This window comes from Atractosteus spatula, chromosome 15 (assembly GCF_055471065.1).
Source record: "Atractosteus spatula isolate fAtrSpa1 chromosome 15, fAtrSpa1.hap1, whole genome shotgun sequence".
Classification (NCBI taxonomy): domain Eukaryota; kingdom Metazoa; phylum Chordata; class Actinopteri; order Semionotiformes; family Lepisosteidae; genus Atractosteus; species Atractosteus spatula.
This window is the reverse complement of record NC_142720.1, coordinates 6,404,631-6,426,703: the sequence shown is the minus strand read 5'-3', so window position 1 is coordinate 6,426,703 and position 22,073 is coordinate 6,404,631. Positions and strand designations below refer to the sequence as shown.

General features: G+C 41.7%; 1 protein-coding gene across 1 annotated transcript in view; it reads left to right on the top strand.

Annotated features, from left to right (window-relative positions):
* Nucleotides 1-22,073, top strand: part of hhat (hedgehog acyltransferase) — a 91,763-nt gene that overhangs the window by 3,887 nt on the left and 65,803 nt on the right. Inside the window, exons 3-8 of the mRNA XM_088933681.1 lie at nucleotides 2,881-2,948; nucleotides 3,507-3,620; nucleotides 4,163-4,357; nucleotides 7,344-7,556; nucleotides 10,973-11,144; nucleotides 18,375-18,525. Of these exons, the coding sequence (XP_088789807.1) occupies nucleotides 2,881-2,948; nucleotides 3,507-3,620; nucleotides 4,163-4,357; nucleotides 7,344-7,556; nucleotides 10,973-11,144; nucleotides 18,375-18,525 (913 nt within the window). The remainder of the gene's footprint in view (nucleotides 1-2,880; nucleotides 2,949-3,506; nucleotides 3,621-4,162; nucleotides 4,358-7,343; nucleotides 7,557-10,972; nucleotides 11,145-18,374; nucleotides 18,526-22,073) is intronic.

Below are 22,073 nucleotides of genomic sequence, written 5' to 3'. Positions count from 1 at the left end.
TATCTAGGACATTGGAAGGGACAGCTGGAAAGGCAGACCTTCCCTTGCGACCATTTGGAGATGAATAATTGATATGCAAAGCAGACATGCGCAAATTAAGGGCACAGTTGTGGGGCTGTAGCCCAGAAGATTCCTTAAAGAAAATCCTCCATGAACTAAATGGAACGTATACTGTGGCTGAACGTGTGCCATGTAAAAGCCTTTGAGCTACATGAGTCATTTCTGCCTGGAAAAAAAGCCCTTGAGAGAGGCTTTTGTCTGCCCAGCATTTATATATGGACAGGTACCTCCTACTGTCTCTCTTGTGTGGGACCTGTAAAATCTCTGGAAGGTTTTGCTAGGCCCTGAAACTTCCTGTTTTTCCTTTTCCGTTCATTTTTGGCTTTCCTGCTTGTCTGGTAAAGTAAATTAGAATTTTCATTTACGGAGCTCCTCTTACCACCCCACTGAACATAGCTGACTTTATTTGTTTTGCAGAGATAAATATAAACGGGTATTTGAGCGTGCCGAGAGTATGGCGAGACACTGAAGTCATCATACAGCGCCTCTATACGTTAGGATTCAGGAGCTGCAGTATGTGTGGCTCGTGATACTGTGTCAAGGTGTGTGATGTGCAGTAGGAGATGCATGCTGGTTGAAATTATATTGTGGGACTGAAACTCTTTTTAATTGAGCCGAGGAGAAAATAAATTGACCCAAGAATAATTCTTCATTCTTAATTCACATGGAATTCTCAGCACCCTTCAGTGAGAGGAAAATCCTGGCTTTCAAAGAGGTGTACAAAATCCCTTTCCTTTCAGTCGATTTTGTAGACTTGTACGCTTGATGAAGATAAGCATATCCATTCTGCCTATTTCAACTTCAGTCCTGATCAAGGAAATGCATCGTTAAGTAATGAAACAGTTTGGTGGCATGATCACCTGCTTCCCTGCCACAGCGAATGGAGTCCAATTTCCATTATTTATAGGTAATGCCAGCTGCTTGAATTGCTTGAATTGGAATAATGCAGTGTCGCCAGGTTTCTCACTAGGGGGAGCTGTGGTACCACATCTCCGTAGCCGCAGACTGCGCTGCTGTAGCGTCTTGGGATGAGAAACTCACGGAGGCGGTGGTGCATTACTGTACGTTTCTAGATTGCGACTGCAGCAGACAGGGATGCCTTCTGCTTGGGTGATGAGGTGGTCGCCTCAGGAAAAGAACGGGTGGGGGGGAAAGGAGCTGACACTGCACTGCAGAGAGGAGACAGGCGCAGGAGGAGGGCCGGGGACCGGCGCAGGGCAGGGAGGTGCTGTGGGGATTCCCAGTCACAGTAGAATGCCAATGCCAAGCACTGCATTTCATAACAAACAGAGACGATGATGATTTGCTTTGCTCTGCGACAGAGAAGCATTTTAAAATAAAGCACAAACCAGCAACGTCTTACTGACTGCCTATCAGCTTGCATTGAGCTGTTCCCTGGTTTAAATCTCAGAATATTGCAATGATTATTTTGTGTGGCAAAATTTTTTCAGCTATAAAACAATATATATATACACTATATATGTTTTGATAAGGAAATTAGCATAGCATAATTAGAATATGATGATAAGATGGGATCACCTTATTAGCCATATAAAATTTCTTGCATTAGGAATTCGTCTTTTTTGCATACCCCAGCTTGCTCTCCATGAGACACACAGACAGGGAGAGAAGCTTGGGGTCAGAGCACAGGGACAGCCATTGTACAGTGCCCCTGGAGCAGCCGGGGTTAAGGGCCTCGCTCAGGGTTTGAACCGGCAATCTTCCAGCCACGGGGGCAGATCCTTAGCCACAGAGCCACCGTTCCATCCTATGATAATGGTTTTTACTTGGCATGTAAGCAAACTGTTTTTTGTTTATTCCTAAGGGTCATCTGAGAATTAACTCATGCCCCCCAACTGAAATGTAGCACCCACCTGGGTGACCCACACCGGCCATTCTGCACCAGCAGCCCCATGCACAACAGATTAGCAGGGGACGTGAGGAATTGAATTAGGAGAACTTTAGGGGGCTCAGATAAAACAACAAAGAAGTTTAATGAAGTACAGGCTCAGTGACCACAGCCAGAAACTGGGCGATACAGGCAGACCTGGCTGCCCAGAGAGGACAGGCTGTCCTCCCACCGCCAGCGGGGAAAAAATAGAGACAGAGGTGCACTTCCTACTGCACTGTGACAGATACTCTGGGATTAGACAAACATTCTTCCCTAAATTTACAAATCTAATCCCAGAATTCCAAAACCTGCGCGAATCACAACAACTCCCAATCCTGCTGGGAGAGGGAGGAGGGAACTCAGTTGAACTGGCAGCCCAGTATGTGATCTACTGTCACAGCCTGAGGAACAGTGAGCCTGTCTCCCAGTAATGCTCCATATGTTTATATGTAAATATCTTATGATTGTGTCTTTATTGTAAATGTCTGTTGATTTTTGTGTTATATTAATTGTATTTGTTTTGCTTTGGCAACACTGATTTTACTCATTGTTCATGCCAATAAAGCATCTTGAATTGAATCAATACAAGCTAACCGTTGAATTGAGCTAGGAGTGCTGAGTTTCACACCCACCTTACAAACAGTGTCACAGGGTTTTTAATGAGGGAGTACACAGGACCTGTTTGATGTCTCATCTGAAGGATGGCGCCTCCCATAGGGCAGTTTTCCTGGTCACCATACTAGGGCACTGGTTTGAAAATCCTTGGATCTAACCCAGTTCTTCACTTGCTGTCACTGCCAGAAAGTGTTGCTGTCCAGCACTTGCAGGAACAAGGCCAGCCCCCTGCATGGAATGTTTCTCGTTTTGCAATGCTAAGAAACCTGAAAGGAGGTTTTTTGTCAATTTCTATCATATTTCCCCTTTGACAGAATACGAAGAAGGTCTGATGAGGGAATTTGAATTTGAAAAAGGATTTCTGATTTGGGGATTCAAGAAGGTAATGTGTAATAAATATGCATTAGATCTTATCTGTTGGTAAAAATATAAAAAGTGCACAAGGCTATTAAAGTGTCATAGCTCTTTGACTTTCTTCAAGATATTTTGTTCAGTTGACGAAAAAGGGGGAGATGGTGTTTTATTTGTTCATTTGCTTCGCTTCTAGCCTCTTAAGGTATTATTTAATTTTGTGCTTTTGAAAGATGCCTTAGCAATAGAGCTGGAAATGAAATTGCTATTTATTTTTGCAGATGCCAGTCTGCTTTAATCTAGAGGGTACAGTCTGATGTTGTGTCCAATATGATTTCCCTCTGGTTTATTTCTTGGCTCACTGACAAAGGGTTTTAACCCATTGTATCTCATTCTTGCTTTCATATGAAATGAAGTTGGGCTTAAAGGAGCAATGTGGATTTATTCCTGTTAACGTTCACTAACGGCTCTGCAATGGTGCGCCCTACTGGATGTGTTCTCTTGGATTATGTTGTTTTGACCAAGGCTGCAAATTGCTACCCAAGATAACCATTCCATAACTCATTTCCATGTTGGCTGGTTTTGTCAGGACCCAACAGACTTTGAATGGAGTTTCTGGAATGAATGGGCTAGGAAATCATTAATTTGGTCTCTTCTGGGTCACGTGCTTGTCTCCAAGCTGGCTGGTTTCTTTGCTCCCAAGGTAAGATGCCCTATTCGAACTGTGCCTCTTCTTGTCATTTTAACATATGCCTCTCAGAAATGCAGAGATTAGTGGATTTTGCACTTGCACATTTTTTATATTACACCTTTACATATACCCATGGTCAGGAATAGTAAGATAAATGGTGTCAAGACTGAAAAAGTGTTGACATGGATTTAATCCGTCTTAAGTTTATTTTTTAAAAAACCAAGAACTTTTGTGGACCTTTTTTATTTAGTCCAGTTATAAACTATTCTTTAAATCTCTATTACCCTGTGTGCACAATATGTATTCTTACATTGAGGGCAGAAAATAAAAGGTAATTATGTATTTTCTTGATGGAACATGAACAGTAGTATTATTAAACAAATTGCAGGTGTGGATCATTAAGAATTAGCGCTTCACATAGGCTAGTCTTCTCTTCCAGTCTTTCCAGCTTCGGGGAGAGGAAAGGCAGGGCCATGACTGTGTGTGACGGGGACCTGATAGTGGGTTCCCCAAAGCGTCGATGCTGGTGACTCATACGGGCCGCGTCTCCCCAGGGCAGGGCGGCTGTGCTCACGCTCTATGGCCTGCTGGCCGCTTGGTGTCTCCTGGGCGGGAGAGGTCTGGCCATGGTTGGGCTGCACATGTCTGTGTCGTTCGGTGTGGCCCTACTGAAGAGGCCCTGTCTCTGCTGGCTGTGCTCCCTGCTGCTGCTCTCGACCTTGCTCTTCGGCTCCCTGGAGGACATGCAGGTACAAAGATCCCCCTCAGTGCCAGCGGTGGCGTCCCCTTTGCCTGCGAGCGTCGCTTTTATCACTTTTGTTTCTTTCCCTGTTTACGTCGCCTTTATGGAATCATTGTTTGTTTTCCCTCTTCACCTCTGCTCCCAAATTATCTGACAGGTGGAAATTCAAGCTGTCAGAAAGCTGCCCACAGCTACTGGGCTGCCAAGGTGGCTTTTTGGAAAATGCAGAGCAGAACCGTTTCCAGACTCTAGCACCATGCACATTGGGAAGGACTCTGGAATCTGCCTTTTAATTTCTATTGTCAGCTCCAACACAGATTGACAGTATTGGATAAACCAAAAAATAACTTTGCAAAAATTGTCATTTAATTATCTGAGACAATAACAACAGAAACAGCCCTTTATGAAACTAAACACGTTTTATGTTATATGACTATATTTGCTGTATGCATTATAAGTGGAAACCAGTCTTTTTTAAACTAATTTTGTATATTTTCTGTGGTTAAAGAAACTACTGTACTTTAACCATAAAAATTACTGTTTCATGTTCTGACTCATAATTTTACAGAAATCTGTTGCTCTTGATGGACAGATTGCTTCCGTGCTTAAACATTTTCTTGTACTATTAAAATTATGGAAGCAAACATTTCCTTAATCACCAGAAAACCGACGTTTTAATTGAACAGACACTCTCTGGTGGGCGGTGTGGAATCCAACAGAGCAATGTGTGGTAACTGATCAAGACTTCTCACTGCTTAACCTTGGCCTAGCCACTAGTGTGTGTTTCCCTCCCTGCCAGCATTATTAAACAAGATTAAACTTGAGATAAAATGTTTCCTTGGAGGTGAGCTGTCCTTGTCTGCTCATCATTCAACAAAAAAAGCAACCAAATTGATTGGAGAGATTTCTTTGATCTAAAATCACATTTGCAGCCTCCATTTTCTTAATTTGTGCCTGTGAGAGAAGTTGAAAATGCAGAGTGGTACAGAAGTAAAATCAAGTTCCTTTTGAAAATCCCAAGTCTGTGGCGTTGGTGGTCTGCTCTCTTATCTCTGTTGGCATGTATACTCTTATACTTCACCAACACCCCTGCAGAACTCATTCTGTCTCTAATCAGGCTGACTGCATTACATGGCAATTATCCTATTACTCAGACTGATCTCAAATGTGTTACTATTGAAAGGAATTGTTTATAATAAATATTAATGTTTGTTCCACTAAGTACCTAATGCCCCCTCTAACTGCTGATTCCCTGTCTATTACAGCTTCATCGACAAAGTCAGCAATTTGTTTTCTGTTGTTTTTACTCTTCTCTACTCCATCTGTGTGCCAGGCGGTACTCAGCGATTTAATTACAAATCTGTAGTCGCCTGTGGAAGAGCTGCAAAGGGCTTCTGAAAGTAAAACAACCCCGTCGTAATTAGTTCTGATCTGTTCAAATTGCGCTGTGTTGCATATGCCAGCAGTATGAAGCAATGCCTTGTCAATACCATGGAGAAATTTTGCGTATGCATTGATTGATTAATGCAATTATGGTCACAGCTTGCAAAGGACTAATTTGCTAGAGTGATGTGGTCAGGATATTAGCATCATGGTTACCAGTTCATTCCAGAGAGCACTGTTTAAAAACATTAATTGAAACTCAAAGTAGATACAGGCCTGCATGTTGTATTAACAAATGTTTCCTCAAATATACAGTAATTTTCAAAAATCCCTCAATGTGCCTCCCCTCTCCCCTTGAGCCAAGATAAGATTCATGCTTTCGTTTTTAATGTGCTCTGGGAATCCGAGGCCTCACACTAGTACTGGGTAATGTATCTTCAGAAACATAAAATCATACCATTGACCAGAGCAGTGTCAGTGATATTCTGCTCATGCATTTGTTCTGCTATGCAGGTGCCAGATTGTTTAAATGTTCAGTAAGTTGCAACTGGAAGCTACTGTTGCAGTATTATTTTCTTCTGGCTTTTAGGAAAGATGGGAAAGACCAAAAGTGCTTGGTGCTGCCTTCAGAGCTTAGTTCACCTTTGTATCACTAAGAATTAATAATAATAATCATCATCATCCCTTACACTTACAGTATATAGCGCTTTTCTGGACACTCCACTCAAAGTCCTTTATAGGTAATGGGGACTCCCCTCCACCACCAGTCTGCAGCCCCACCTGGATGATGTGACGGCAGCCATAGTGCACCAGTGTGCTCCCCACACACCAGCTCTCAGTGGGGAGGAGAGCAGAGTGATGAAGCTGGTTCATAGAAGGGGATTATGCCGGGGTTACACCCCTACACTTTTGGGAGAAACACCCTGGGATTTTTAATGACCACAGCGAGTCAGGACCTCAGTTTTACGTCTTATCTGAAGGACGGGACCTTTTAACAGTATAAGCTTCCCCGTCACTATACTTGGGCATTAGGACCCACACAGACCGCAGGGTGAGCACCCTCTGCTGGCCCCACTAACACCTCTTCCAGCAGCAACCTTGGTTTTTCCCAGGAGGTACTGACCTGGCTCATACCTGCTGAGCTTCAGTTGGTTGCCAGTTGTGAGTTGCAGAGTGACATGGCTGCTGGCAAGTTAACACAATGCAAGATTTCTGCAGAAGGGCTATCCACTCTCGGTCCTGGAGGGCAAGTGGGTTTTTTAGGTTTCTTTAAATCTGTAGGCCTGAAAAGCTATTAAATTGGTTCAGGTCGGCGTGTAACCATCTGATTTAGCTCAATAAAGGCTAGATAGGAATGAAAACCTGGTGACACACGTAGTCCTCCCCAGACCAGGACAGGATAGCCCTGTTATAGAAGGCCACAGCCAGACAAAAAGAAACAAGAACACATTGTGCGTGGTTTCCCTGTTTCAAAGAGTAGGAAAAGTAACAGAGTGCAATGATAGAGTTTTGGTCCACTGATAGGTAATGCAATGTTTGAATCGGCCATGGCTGGTTCAAAGGTCCAAAAAGCACTATTAACAGTCCCTTCTGTTTTCTTCCATTCCCAGAGGAGCTGGTATAGGACAGAGAATGAGTACTACCTGCTGGTCTTTAGCCTGGCTATCTCCTGTCTGCGTTACATCAGCTTCAGCCTGGACTACTGCTGGCAGGACTCAGAGGAGAACAGCCTGGACTCCTTCTTCTGGCTGTCCGCCTATGTCTTCTACCACCCCTTGTTTACCAACGGACCCATCATGAATTTTGGAGAGTTCACTCGACAGGTGATAGATCTTTTTTCATTACAACAGACAAGAAAAGGGGGATGCTTTTCTGAAGGGGACTGGGGCTTGTCTTTGTTAGAGTGAAGTTGTTAGGCTTGACAAGGATTATGTGTGTTTTTCCCTAATGTGCAAGGCTAAATTAAACAGAGTGAGGTTCACATGAGAGAAAAGAATTAATTTATTTGAACAGTAAAAGGTGAATTTTGTTTTTAAGCAATATCGTTTTTCCCACAGACACATTTATCTGAGCTAATGGAAGCAATAGGACTTTCTTAATACTGCTAATGCTGCCTTCATTTTTATATGTGGCTGAGTGGGTTTCTGGATTGATTTAATTTCTACTAATGCGTTATAGTCCCTTTCATATGGCTAAAATGGGTTCATGAAATTATTCACGTTCCCTCCAATGTGTGTTGTCTGTAGTTGGGTTTATATAGCAGTGTTTCAAATGTGGGCAACAGTTACTTAATTAACTGTTGCGCAGATAATTTTGTACATGTACTCCAAAATAATAAAACTAATACAGATTAGTGTTAGATTACTGTTTAGAAAGCTCACCTGAAAAAATAATCCAAAGCCCTCAACTTATTATTTGCAAAAGTCTTAGACAAAAATAATTGCCAAATCACAAGACAGTGAATCCTTGCACTACTGTAAATGCATTTTATCCCCTCTCCAGTTTATGTTATAGGCAACTTGTTCATTGTGTTTGTTCTGTGATTAAGATGAGAATTCTCATTATCAAGATATACGGTACACATAGAGGCAGTATCCATGTTTTGGAGTTTATATACTGCATTTCTCACAAGAAGCAATACGAAATGGCATTTTATCCTGCATCTGTTACAACTTCAGTATCAAGGTCTGTTTTGTATTCAAGCTGTGAAAGCATAAAGGCCCAAGTCTAAGATTTACAGAGCTCTAGGAATACCTTGCTTCATATTAAATGGAATTTTTTTTGTTTTGGATCTGTGTTGGAGCCTGTCCTGGTACAAGGCAGGATAATCCCTGGAATTTAACCAAGCGCACTGCGAGGCAGCGTTGCTAACCCCTGCACCACCAGGCAGGCCGAGATGCAGTACAAATGCAACAGATTCGTCATTAATTCTGTCTTGAAACTACAGTACATGACATGTTGAGCAGACGGTGCCTCACAGCCTGTAGGGACAGATAAGAGATCAAGTGCAGAGCAGCTCCGACATGCCGAGTCAGATGAGAAGAACAGCCGCTGATGGACGTTTTCCCATGTCGCACATGAGACCGCTGGTTTGTTAGCTTCAATGTGTCCCAGTAAACCGAATATTGAAGCTGTCGTTTCCATTTCAACATTGATGTGTTTGTGTTTAGAAAAAACAAACAATTCTTTGAGGTTTATGGGCAATTGAGACTCAAATAAGTTATGATGTTTCCCTTTCACAGTATGAAATGAGACATGCTGACTCAGTAGTTCACAGGAAGGCTTTTCCTTATTTTATATTATTGAAATCCATAATAAGAGTTTATTTGATGCTTTCCAAATCCTAAGACAAACAGCTTCACTTGGTTTTTGTGATATATTCTGAGCATAACTGTACAGAGGACCTGAGGTTTCATTTATGTTTATGCTATAATGTGATTAATGTATAGTCACTGTATAATGTCATGTCATTTACCAAACCACTTGATACCATACGGTGGCGCGGGAAGCCGGAGCCTACCCGGCAAGCGATGAGCGCAAAGCAGGGTACACCCTGGACAGGGCGCCAGTCCATCGCAGGGCAACTGCAAGCCCATCATACATGGGGACAATTTAGAGGCCATGGTAAAGGGGATCTTTAATGACTGCTGAGAGTCAGGACCTCGGTTTAACGTCTCATCTGAAAGACAGCGCCGACTATAGTATAGTGTCCCCACCACTATTCCGGAGCATTAGGACCCACACGGACTGCAGGGAGGGCGCCCCCCCACTGGTCCCACTAACACCACTTCCAGCAGCAACCATAGCTTTCCCAGGAGGTCTCCCATCCAGGTACTGACCAGGCTCACACCTGCTGAGCTTCAGTGGGTAGCCAGTTGAGAGCTGCAGAGTGATTTGGCTGCCAGCTATCACTGTGTAATTAATATTATACTGTATAATTTTATTAACATAATGTATAGTCACTATGTATACTGCATGGGCTCCTTGTAGAATTTACAAAAAAACAACAGTAAGTAAGCCAGAGTAAGCAAACATGCTTTCATATTAGAACACCCAAACAAATAAAAAAAACTATTTCAAGCAGGTTTAAGTGAGCATTGTTGAGATGGCTGTGACCTGAAAATCTAAGATTTTGTTGCTAAGTGGAGGTAATTCATACTGACATGGCTAAAAACAAGACGTGCTTATGCTGCAAAACACTAGCAAACCAGAAGAATTTTTTTTAAAATGTGAATTATGCTTTTAATTCAGCGGGGGATTTTTTGTGCAGTGTATTTACTTTTTTTTTTTCAGATGACTTAGCATTCGTTTTGCTCTACGATGGCTGAAGCAATAATGAAGTTTCAAAATCTATATTTTCCAAAGGGCATGACTCGGTCAGGTTTAGTGTATGAGAAAATGTTTACTGTAGACTGTTGTAGTTCTGTAATGGGAAATTGAATCTGTAGGTAAAGTACAATCATAAATACTAACAGTGCAACAACAATATGTACAGAATTAAAGTTATAAACTGTTGCTTGTATTGAAGTCATCATAGCTCAAAAAAAATCTTAAGGTGACTCCCAACTGTCTACTGATAGATGCAAATTCTTGAATGCAGCTGGAGCTCTATAGCGCTGGGTTGGAGCCTGAGTCACGTCACTAGCCCACTGTGACAGGAATGCCCCAAGCAACAGAGCACTATTGACTGAGCGCCGCCATGGCTAGGGTGTGATTAGTCAGCCAGGATGCTCTCGGCTCCCAGTGACACAGCGCCCCCTATGGCCTCTTAGGGGTCTTACAGGCATTCAGTGCTGTCGGTGAGGGGCATGCCTCTCCTCCAGTTGCTCTGAATATTCTGAAGTCAAATAGACTTTTAAAAGACAAGTGGTGGGCAAGTCAGAGGAATCTGCCTACAATTCCTTATCCTCCCCGTGTGCGGTCACATGGTCCACTGCCGAGAGCCAAGATGTGAAAAAGGCACCAATGGCTAATCCAATTTGGGTACAACAAAAAAAAAATGGACATTCTAGGTAATTGGCGCATTCAGCGCCCAGGGGCTGGCATTGATCGTGTTTAGCACTGAGTCTTTACTTGGAGTGAGATATGTACTGTCTGTAATTTACTGTGCATTACTCTGTGTAAACTCAGTATGCAGCAGAAGAACAATCTTTTGCCCTTTAGTAGCCAACTTCATTTTTTTCAGAAATCAAGCACAGCAACGCAACGATGGCCAACCTCCTTAATGTTTCACTTACAGATGCAGAAGCCACATTCAAGAGTTGTCAGACTGGACACCTGGGCTGTGCTTGTGAGCCTCGCTCGGCTAGTCGCCTGGTGGATTCTAGCAGAGGCTATGGTTTGCTTCATGTACATGCACGCTGTGCAAAGCAATGAGACCTACTTGAAGATCATGCCATCCTGGGCTTTAGGTGAGTATATATCAAGACCAGAGTAATATTTCCTCCTTTCACTGCATGTACTGTTTGAATGAACTACTCTAGATCATGAGTTGATTATATGCAGTAGAACTAGTTCATTGCATTTTTCATAAGCAGTAAGTTGACCTGTCGTCTGTCCATCCGTTTTCTGAACTGAAACTAAGCTCAAACGTAGTTTTCTAAATGAAACTCGGCTCGACTGAATTGGTCATCTAAATTCAAAACCAAGTCATGGTCATGTGGGAGTGGGGGCCTATCCTGGGATACACCTTGGACAGGATGCCAGTCTGTTGCAGACTGTAGGTCTAAAGATGGCTTACTGTATGTTCTATGTGCTTTTATGTTCCCTTCAAGCCTGTGCTTGACCTTCCCTCCTGATATACAGTAAAAACATTTACCGCTGTCTTTGCTAGAGAAGGGACTCAAGACCTTCTTGCTCTACAATGACTTCCTTGTGGTGTGAAGCCCCTTGAGAGATTTCTGTGGGGCACAGTAGAAATGTTAACTAAGTAATTTACTATTTGTTTTCACATCTGTGCCTACTGTGAAAGTCAACGTTAGGTTTATGAGGTGAGTCTGTGTATGGCTGCATTTAGAATAAAAAGAAGCTCATGTTTAACAAGCAAACAATAAGAAAAAGTTATTTATCCCAAACTCATAGCCAATGTTAAACGTAATACTGAGCAGTCTGTTATTGTAAGTGCTAACTTAAAATGCAAAGTTTAGCATTGCATATAATTGTTGTAAATGCAGAGTTATGTATATACATTAGGCTTGATTTATGGGGCTGTGATTGCCAAACAAAGAGACAGATCTTAACACAGAAGAATACTTAAGCTACTGAATACAAAATTGGACTTCTAGCTGATTTATAGTAAGCGCTGCTGGGTCCTGTTGTGAATTGTAAGAGGTCTGGAGATTGGATATCAGATCTAGAGCAATGTGCATCATGTTGTTGTTGCTTTACATCTTAGACAAGATAGAAACGAGTTACGCTCATCCTCCAAGAATAGCAAGTCTGCAATATCAGACAAGACAAGAGGAAAAATAGAACCACTTTTCTTTTCTGAACAGTAGTTGGAGGTGTGCAGTGCTTTTTCTCCCAGCTCTCTGCTGCAGCTCCTGCAGAAGTCCAAGACAGAGGAAGGCTGAATTATATCATCTCTGTAGTGGCTATTAGTCAGGCTGCCTGCTACTTTTGTGGTCCAGAGCGCAAACACCAGTGTCCGATTGTGTCCGTCAGAAGGTTGATGCACCTTTTACTGAGCAGTGACAAGAGTCTCTGAGCCTGAACTCCCTGTTGAGTTTCACTGTGCTCGCCCTGGCTGTAGTCCATCACCTTCATAAGTGGCAAGAAGCAGAGCCTGTGTTCCATCCCAGTGTGCCCAAGTTGTCAGACCAGTCCTGCATTCTGAGAGGAGACCTCTACTGCAAAATCAGTACTATTTCTGTAGGAGCTGAAAGTTTTGATAAGTTTAATTATTTGTTCATTCTGCACCAAACTGTCATAGTAAGTTTATTCCTGTCTTTCTTTGCCTGAAATTTGCAGGGGTGGAAAATTGAAAATTGTAAAGTTGTAGTCCCTAGGTGGAGGCACAGTCTATTTTGGTTTTCACACTGGGCTTAAGCTCTCAGTTCTTTATTTCGTTTAGTCATTTGCTCAATTGGTCACGTGTTAAACATTCTCGCTGGTTTTTATGTTTCAAGATGTCATACAGTACGTGGAAAGAAATATTTAATTTGTTCAATTAATTAAAGTCTGAGACTAAACAAGGAAATTGAAAGCTCAGCGCTGAACAAAATCCACAGGGCTCTGTGCCCATCAAGATCTCCAGGTGTTGCTTACCCAAAACACCTTATTAAAAGATTGAAATCGTGCCTTTGTCCGGGAGCTTAATTACTGATTCGGGTGTTGTCTGGTTGGAAGAGTGTGCACAGTACCTCATTATCCAAGTTCTTTCAATGGGAAATCGGGAAGCATTAAGCAGTTGTCCACAGTTTATGGAACAATACATTGGTGCACATTTGGCTGCAAATGGAACAACAGATTCCTTGTGTGAGAATTCCTGGACTGATGACCGATTCTGAGTCGGAATGGAAAATCTGTTTTAGCTCCTTTCTTTATGCGTCGGCTTTTATCTTCAAGAAACGCTGTGAATTTTAATCGCGCTCACAGTATTATGATTCCGACAGAGTTTATACTCTGCAATGAGCCGTAACTCTTCCCTGTGTGGCTCTGTCGCTGGTGACTGTGGGTGCTTTTTTCACGATACAGCTGCCTTTTAGGTCTGAAACTACTGTCAAAGCACATCGATTCTATAGCCAATAAACAATTGTGCATTGCACTGTTGCTTTAGATATTAGATATTACCACAGGTGATAAAACTAACAGGTGACAAGTACAAATCTAAAATTGGTCAGCTTAGAATAAAGTAAATATAAGCAGCGCTGATATAGTCAGTGTCCTGGGATTCTTTTAACAGTGCTGAGACCATTTGTTTTTATAGCTAGACGTCATTGCTAGAATTGTGAAATATAACTTGAAACATTTTATACTAGAAGAGGACAGGATGACAAACATTAAACTTATGTTTCAGCATTCCCACAAGTGTGGCAAGCACAGATGTAATTTTACATTAACCGAATCACATAAAGTCTGAGACATTTTGTATTCTCGACTCTTCAGGTTCTCCTTCTTTCCTCAGAAACTGAATACTATCGGGATTTTCTCCTGAAACTGTAGCCATTTTGTTTTACGCTGACAGTTAAACCTAAAGAAATATTTTGTCATCTTTTAGCTTTATTGATGTGTAGAGAGAAACTGATGTTGGTTATGGTGATGAACCTTGAACAACGAGACAGTTAGATCTGATTAGAGAATGTGATGGATTAGCTAACACAACACTTCATATTGGCTGCTCATGTGTGGTTGAACTACAGCTGTTGCCATCATGTTTTGAGGATTATGATTGGGTTTGCTAAATGACATGTTATCCAGAACAGGCTGCATTAGTAAGACTCGTAATCATGCTGTCATAATAGTAGCAAACGCTACTGGAGACTTTGAATGAAGTGTTTATGCTTGTGTACTATAAGATGCAGTATCGTAACTCCTCATTGTGTCTGAGATGAAGATTTTAACACAGGGGTGTAAATGTGTAATAATGATGCATTAATAGTCCTTGTCTGTAGTGGTGCAGGCTCTCTCAGCTGCCAGCCTTTCTTTTCTTCTGCCTGAATGTTTAATTCAGGATCTTCATTTCAGCCTCTAATTTCCTTCCATCCAGCCTGAGCTCCTCCTAGCCATATGCTGAATCCATTAACAACTCTATTGCTCTGGCTCAGGTTGTGAAAAAGCTTCGCACACATCTAGGAAGAGACACTGAAGGTGACCCAGAGAGCATAGCCGAATCAATGTGAAACATCATTATTATTATTGCTTAAAATCCCCAGGGTGCCATAAAAGTATGCAATAATACAGTCACTAAATCCCAAATAAATCTTTCCAATGCAATAAAAACGTAATAATAGAAATGACAAGAAAACAGCAGTGAGAAAGACGCATGTTAGGAGTGCAGTGTCAGAGTGAAAACAATGTCTATTGAGCGGTAAACATGTAGTTCGGAATCATTGATTAAAGTAAAAAAAGACCGGCACTGAGCAGAGTGTTGCATCAGTTGGTGGCTAAAGTTCACACCGGCGTGAGAGAGATCGCATCTGTTTAGGTCTTTTAGCTGTCTAGACGGATGGGTCTTGAGAAGGTGCTGAAAAGTGGTCAGGGTCTGAGCTGTTCGGATTTCATTGTTCCAGTCCTGCAGGACTGGGGATGAGAACGAACAGGCCCTGGAGGAGGCTGGAGGGGAGGAGCAGGCAGTCTGGTGGAGGAGGAGGAGAAGGAGCACAGCTGCCAGTAGGGGGAATAGAGAGAGATGAGGCACTGGAGGTAGACGGGGGGCCGTGCGGTTAAGGCAGCCGCAGGCAAGGAAGGGTGTTTTGAAATGGACGCGTTCAGCCATTAGCCAGGGAACCAATGGAGAGAACTGTTACAGTGTGGCATAAGAGAACTGCAGAAGACGTAACAGGGTCCTGAAGCCTCCTGCCTTTTCTGTGTCTCAGTGAGTTTCTACACTGGTGAGGGTGATCTAATAGGTTTCAAGTGTTTTCAACTGTTCAGTTTTGGGTCCCCTGTCCTCACGTTCAACATGCAAGCCTGGTGCAGGACTGTGCCAGCTGCCCATGTGATGCCACCTGCATCCACAGCAGAGGCTTCCTGCCAGCCTGGCAGCCTTTTAGCCAACAACAGCAGCAGCTGGCTGACTGTTTTCAACTGCAAAACTGCAAGTTTAAAGACCTGCCTGGCTGGAAACAGTAAAGGAAAAACAGCAGCCATGTTACTTAAAATCCAAGAAATACATGAAATTCGTTGTACAGTTTTTATGGAGTTCTCTTGTTTACCTTAAGGCTGTTACTGAGGCATGAATGAAGAGCAACACCTTTTACAAAAACTGCAGTGAAGCTTTTAAATCTCAGTTGTGGAAAGAGCAGGACGACATTTTGTGCTTGGATTCTGTGACGTTTTTTATTAATCCCATAAACCCAACAAATTTTGGTTTGAAGCGTAATTCATTATTCATTTTAACAAATTGTTTCATTTATTATGCATGGTAAATGCTCAGTTATGACATTTGTACAATGGGTGATATTTCAAGTGCAATAATGCAGACCACTTCCCGGTCATAGGAGTAATTAAAATTGATGGTCATCTCATTGCTTTTTGCGCAGCACTTTTAAACAGCAGCTAGGGGAAAAAAACTAGGAATGGGCTTCTTTTTTCACCCCTTATGCCGATGAGATGGAAGCCCCCATATTTTAGTTTTGGGAAAAATATGCATTATTGCAGTATGATTTATGTGTGTCCTTGCAGCCTAAAAACCATCTAAATGGAAATTAAATCCCGTTAGAGAACACTTAAGTCCAGATACATATATATTGTTTCATCACACAGCAAGTCCCACATGGGTGAGGGATGGGATGTCTGCAATATATCTTTCCACATATCGTGTTTCATGAACTGTTCAACCAGCGCTTGATTCATCCCAGAGCTCGTCTCCCCTTTTAAATGAGAATCTCACTGACTCGCTTTTCAACCCCATTAAATCATATATTAATTTGGGTCCCGCATAAAAATGAGATTAAAACTGTTGATGGAATGAGCTAATGTGGTGCTCGGAAAATGTGTGTGATGCTTATGTTTTTAAATGATGGTGGTTGTTACCAAATCATGGCCATCTAGTCAAATGTTTTGGACTATTTTCATTTATTCCCTCTTAATTCAGAATCGCCAGTTGTGTGGGATATTGTAAAGATAATAGTCACTCCTTAGACAAAACTGTATTTTTTTCTCTTGCTAAATAGTTTATTTTTAGACAAATGGCGTGGAAAGAACGCTTATTCATTCAAAATCGCAATGCTGACCTTTATCTGAAAACAGGTAAACTATGCTCACATAGTAGGGTGGTTAACTGATTTGTGATTCTCAAAGGCTTTAGTCTTTAGCGGTTGATATAGACTTCGAGGAATTACATTACACAGTTTAACCTATTAAGCTGTCCTTATTGCATTGGGTCTCTGACAAAACAAAAGCTTTATTTCACCTCTTATGTCCTGCCGGTAGAAAAAGTCTATGAATGTGGGATTGTGGCCTTGTGGGACAGCAGAGTTAAGTCCAAAAACATGAGACTCTACAACTGACACTCGGTGGATGCTGAGCTCCCAGAGAGCCTGATGTGAATGGTGTACAACTAAAAATCTCGGCCACATTCCGGGTGCACTCATCGCAATGTTTCCCTTCCTGTGAATAAAACAAGAACTGCTTTTCTGAGTGTCACTGCACAGGAATAACATATCTCTCTCACTGCCCTTAAAAAAATGTTTAAAACAGAATTTTTTGTATCTAATAAAACCATATATGCAAACATTGCATAAAACAATCATTTGATGACCTACTGTAATAACATCAGAATATTCAAAATAGGTGCAGAGACCTCCCTGAAGTTCTACGTCCTGCTGACTGTAAATATTGTTGTACAAGAAGAATTATTTTTGCAATTTTTCTATCAGACAAGGCATTCCTACCCCATACTGTATAGGCACTTTAACAAAAACAATAATTACAGGCCATAAAGGGTGGATGTCACATTCTGTATAGGCAACATATTCCTAAACAACAAACATTTTTATTCTCATGATAATATAATTTTTCTAAACAAATCAGGCCTGTCTTGAGATCCCCACTCTTGTCAGAATCAAAACCTCTTTACATTTAAATTCCCAGATGATTGGTTCAGGCTCCATTGTTTTTCTAACCTTGCCTTCTGTTATTATAACTCAGCCACACAGCTGCTGTCTTGAAACTTGGCCTGGTTTGTTTCACTTGGGAAAGCAGACATTCCTCCATAGTTTCCTGTGATGGCTTGAAAACTTTTAGATAGATGCTGTTATAGCTTGTTTGAGAAACAAGTGGATCCTTGCTAATCACAGATGATCATTTCCAAACCCAATACTAGGTTCATAAAATATTGAATACAGGTGCTGACATTCTACCTTAATGGTATAATATTTAATAATAATTCCTTACACTTATGTAGCATTTTTCTAGACAATCCACTCAAAGCACTTTACATGTAATGGGGATCCCCTCTATCACCACCAATGTGCAGCCCCACCTGGATGATGCGACAGCAGCCATTGTGCACCTCATCACACCAGTATGCTCACCACACACAGTGGAAAGGAGAATAGAGTTCAGAGATGAGGATTATTAGGAGGTAAAGGCCAGGGGGAAATTTGGCCAGGACACCGGGGTTACACCCCTTCTCTTTTCAAGAAACGCCCTGGGATTTTTAATGACCACAGAGAGTCAGGACCTCGGTTTTCCGTCTCATCCGAAGGACGGGACCTTTTTATAGTACAGTGTCCCCGTCACTATACTGGGGCATTAGGACCCACACGGACCGCAGGGTGAGCGCCCTCCATTGGCCCCACCAACACCTCTTCCAGCAGCAACCTTAGTTTTCCCCAGGAGGTCTCCCATCCAGGTACTGGCCAGGCTCACACCTGCTGAGCTCCAGTGGGCCGCCAGCTGTGAGCTGCAGGGTGATATGGTTGCTGGGGTCGCACTCTAGGCTGTTGATTAAAGATTGAAATGCTTGCTCGTTCCAGGTGGCCTTGCCTTGGCCCAGGTGCTGTTCTTCTATGTCAAGTATCTGGTGCTGTTTGGGGTTCCTTCGCTCGTTGTTCGGCTGGATGGCATTGAGTCCCCGAAGCTGCCTCGGTGTGTCAGCACCATGTACAGCTTCACTGGGATGTGGAGGTGAGGCAGTCTTCCCTTCTCTTCCTTTATTTACAGGGGAGTTACACAAACCCAAAACTTTTTATCTTCATTGGATAAGAAGGATATCATTTGGCCATGATCTGTTTTCACCCCTGGGTTCTGGTAGGAGGTATCGCAGTATCAGAACACTGACAAATAGATTCAAAAACAGTAACTTCTCCCAAGCGGTCCACATCATAAACGGCTCAAATTAGCACCTGCACATATTAGCACCTGCACTTTAAGGTACTGCACTGTTTGCACTATGTCCTGTTTGCTGGATTCTAACATCTATTGTCTAAATTTATTGTCCATGTCTGTTTGCCTTTTTTTTCTCTAATGTTACTGGGTGCAGCTGATCTAGTAAGCATTCCAATCCGCTTGTTGTATATGGCAAATAAAGAAATCTTGAATCTTAATTGCTCTTTTCTAGGATAATACTGTCCATCCATTTGATAGACACAATTTAAGCTTGATGCATGAATGAATAATTGAGGCTTTTGAGAACATTACAATTAACATGTTTGTACATAAAACTGCTTTTTAATGAACTGGCGAATCTGATTCTAGGACTGTTCATTCTAAAATTGTAATGAAAACTCATTTAAAAAAACGACGCACTATATAAACTAGTGGTAATGCTGGAAACGAAAAGTTAAAATTTTTTCACGATTTTCTATTTTTAAACACCCTAAAAGTATGCTGAATTGAAAATAATATTCAGTGTGGTTAGAATGCTAACCACAATATCGGATATTTAAAAATCATGGGTCTATGAAATTTCATCTTCTGCACCTGATTCATTTTTCATTAATATGCGTAATATAAGATTTTGAAGATCAATTACTGATATAGTGGATTTGTAGATGAAGGGTGGTGTTCCACTACAAATAGTTTCCCAGCATGACATCCTCCAGTACAGCTGCCCTTACAAGCAGGGGGTGTGTGTCACTGACATTTCAACAGGCACCCGTCCAGCAGAATGCAGCAAGGGCAATACTGAATGTGTCCTGCAGGGGGCACAGTAACCCAAGTTTTATGATTACAATACACTGCAAAATAGTTCAGGGCAGGGGTGTCGAACCCCATTCCAAGGGACCAGTGTTTTCGGGTTTTTGTTCCAACCAGAGCTGTCAAATAAAAAAGAATCATTATGTTCTTATACACATATAGGAAGTTTTCTTTTACAGCTGACAACTCAAAACGTTCACTTCATTGAAAGCACAGTTACTGTATGTGCAGCCATTACGCTCATGCAGTTGATTTAAGAATTAGACCAGATATGTAACTGAAAGATCAGGCTGAAAAAAAACAATTTGACGCCCTTCGTTTTATGAGGTGTAGTTTGCATATGTGTGCAGCACGATAAAAAGTTGATTAAAGTAAACGTCCACATTCTATACATGTATAGTAAATGTTAAAATACATACATAAGCCTTTATAGATTTTATAACCATGTTATACACACAGTATATTTTGTTTTGCGCAAAATGATTCATGACCGGAAAAAAAAACCCTGCAGCAATCATAGTGTTTTGAAAAACAATAGTGATTTTATGTTTCTTGTTGAGGGCGTGAGTCATTTCTAATCTAAGCAGTTAGAGTTTTGAGAATGCTGTTCACACCTGTTTGTGTATTTGGTTGTAAAATATGGTTTAGTTAATGTTTCCCTGACCACTCAGTGCATTGAGATTGAGTCTTGCTGATATCCAGCTTAATCGACCTGCATTACTCTTAACACCTGGTATCCAAGCAATTGCCCTAGAATGTGTAGTTGTAAATTAACTTGGTAGGAACTGTAGAAATAGGAAATGATGCATGAATATAAATACATGGGTTTAATTGTTAGTTTTGGTGCTTGCGTTTGTGTGCTTAACACTCCATTTTACAGCAGTCTGCATCTGTTCCTGATGCTTGTCCTTGCTTGTCTTCTCCATAGTTAATTCACCTCCAAAAGGGCCACATAGCCTTCTCATCTGAGTGAAAAACACCTGACATACAGTACCAAATCTGACATCATAACCCATCTGACATAACGCAGAGCTCTGGAAACCTGCCCTCAGTCCTAAGTAATGGCTTCCAGGAAATTGGTCTTCTTAATTAATAATGTGTCTCAAGTGCTCACATCTGCACAGTTTACAGTTGTCACGTTCCTTTTTTCTAAATGTGTGATGCCGTGACCTCGTATCATTCCTTTTCTTTCTTGCTACACCAGGTTCTTATATAGTAGGCTTCAATCAAAACTCGGCACATTTCACACTGGACATCTCAAAGTCTGCCAACCTCTTTTTTTAGGAGCCCTGTTACTATACTATAGCTTTTGCTCCCATTCTAGATCCCAGCTTCCATGGAGAAAGGTCTGTGGTTCACTGGAAGAAACATTACTGGAACTTTGACAGTATACGTCCCTCTTCAGAAACTTCCAGGAATGACTTTTGTGCACATACATGTAGGCGAGCAGGTAACACAGTAATCACCTGCAAGAGGCTCACTGGCAGAGGAACAGGGTCCTGAAGAGAAGTTTTCTTTGTTTGTACAGTAACTTTACTTGCAAGAGGTTTCTTATAGTAAACATTATGAGATAAAGAAAGGAAGTGAAATGAGTAAAGCAGACCGGCATTGTTGGGTACAAAACACAAAATGTCGAAGCACATGGTCACAGGTTGCAGGCAGTGCAGCACTGGCTGAGCATGTCCCAGCTTCAGCGCCTGTCCCTTGGCAAACGCAATCGTAGCCCTTTGTCATGGAGGTACTGTACCAAACCCCTGCCCCTCTCACAGCAATACATAAAAAATCTACTAATGAGAGTAATTAGATCCGGCAGGTTACCAGTTGCTTATTGATCCAAGGATCTCATTTAACCTTTTGTTAAATGGAGGCTGGTCCTAAACGCAGATCCCTCTATGCTGTCAAAGACACTGCATTTCTTCTAATCTGAACTATATTAATCTTCGTTTTAATTTTTGCTAAAAAATCCATTTCTTTTGCAGTTTAGTAGGTTGAATATTCTAATACAGGCCGACTGTTTCTCTCTGGTGTTGAATGCGAGTGTGCTGTCGGACATCTGATCTCAAGAAATGGTTTCGAAGCAGTGGAGGTATTCCGGCTCATTTAGCTCATTTGGATGACATGGTAGAAGGCAGACAGGGAATGGGATGAAGGGAGAGAGATGATGCATCACTATTCAAGGGGGAGAATGCTGCTAGCAAGGATATGGGCATAGATAACCATCTCCTCTTGGCAGCCTGGTGTGTGGCATGTCACTGCTGTCGCGTGCCGTTTCCTGTTCTTTATTGAACGTGTTGGCTTTCCTCCCATTGTAAGCACTTTGTCCCTCCTCTTTGATATCTGAAGCGGCATGTCTCTTCGTGTTTGCTCTGAGAGGATTTTGGACACTCTTTTTAGGTCTTTTTTCAAGATATCATTTCAAATGTGTCTTCAAAAGTTCCATTGTGCTTTATGTTTATTATGTGGTAGTGGATTTATTTATTTTTTTTAACTGTCAAAACTTAATTTGTTTTTTGTCATGTGTTTTGTTTTCAGGCTTA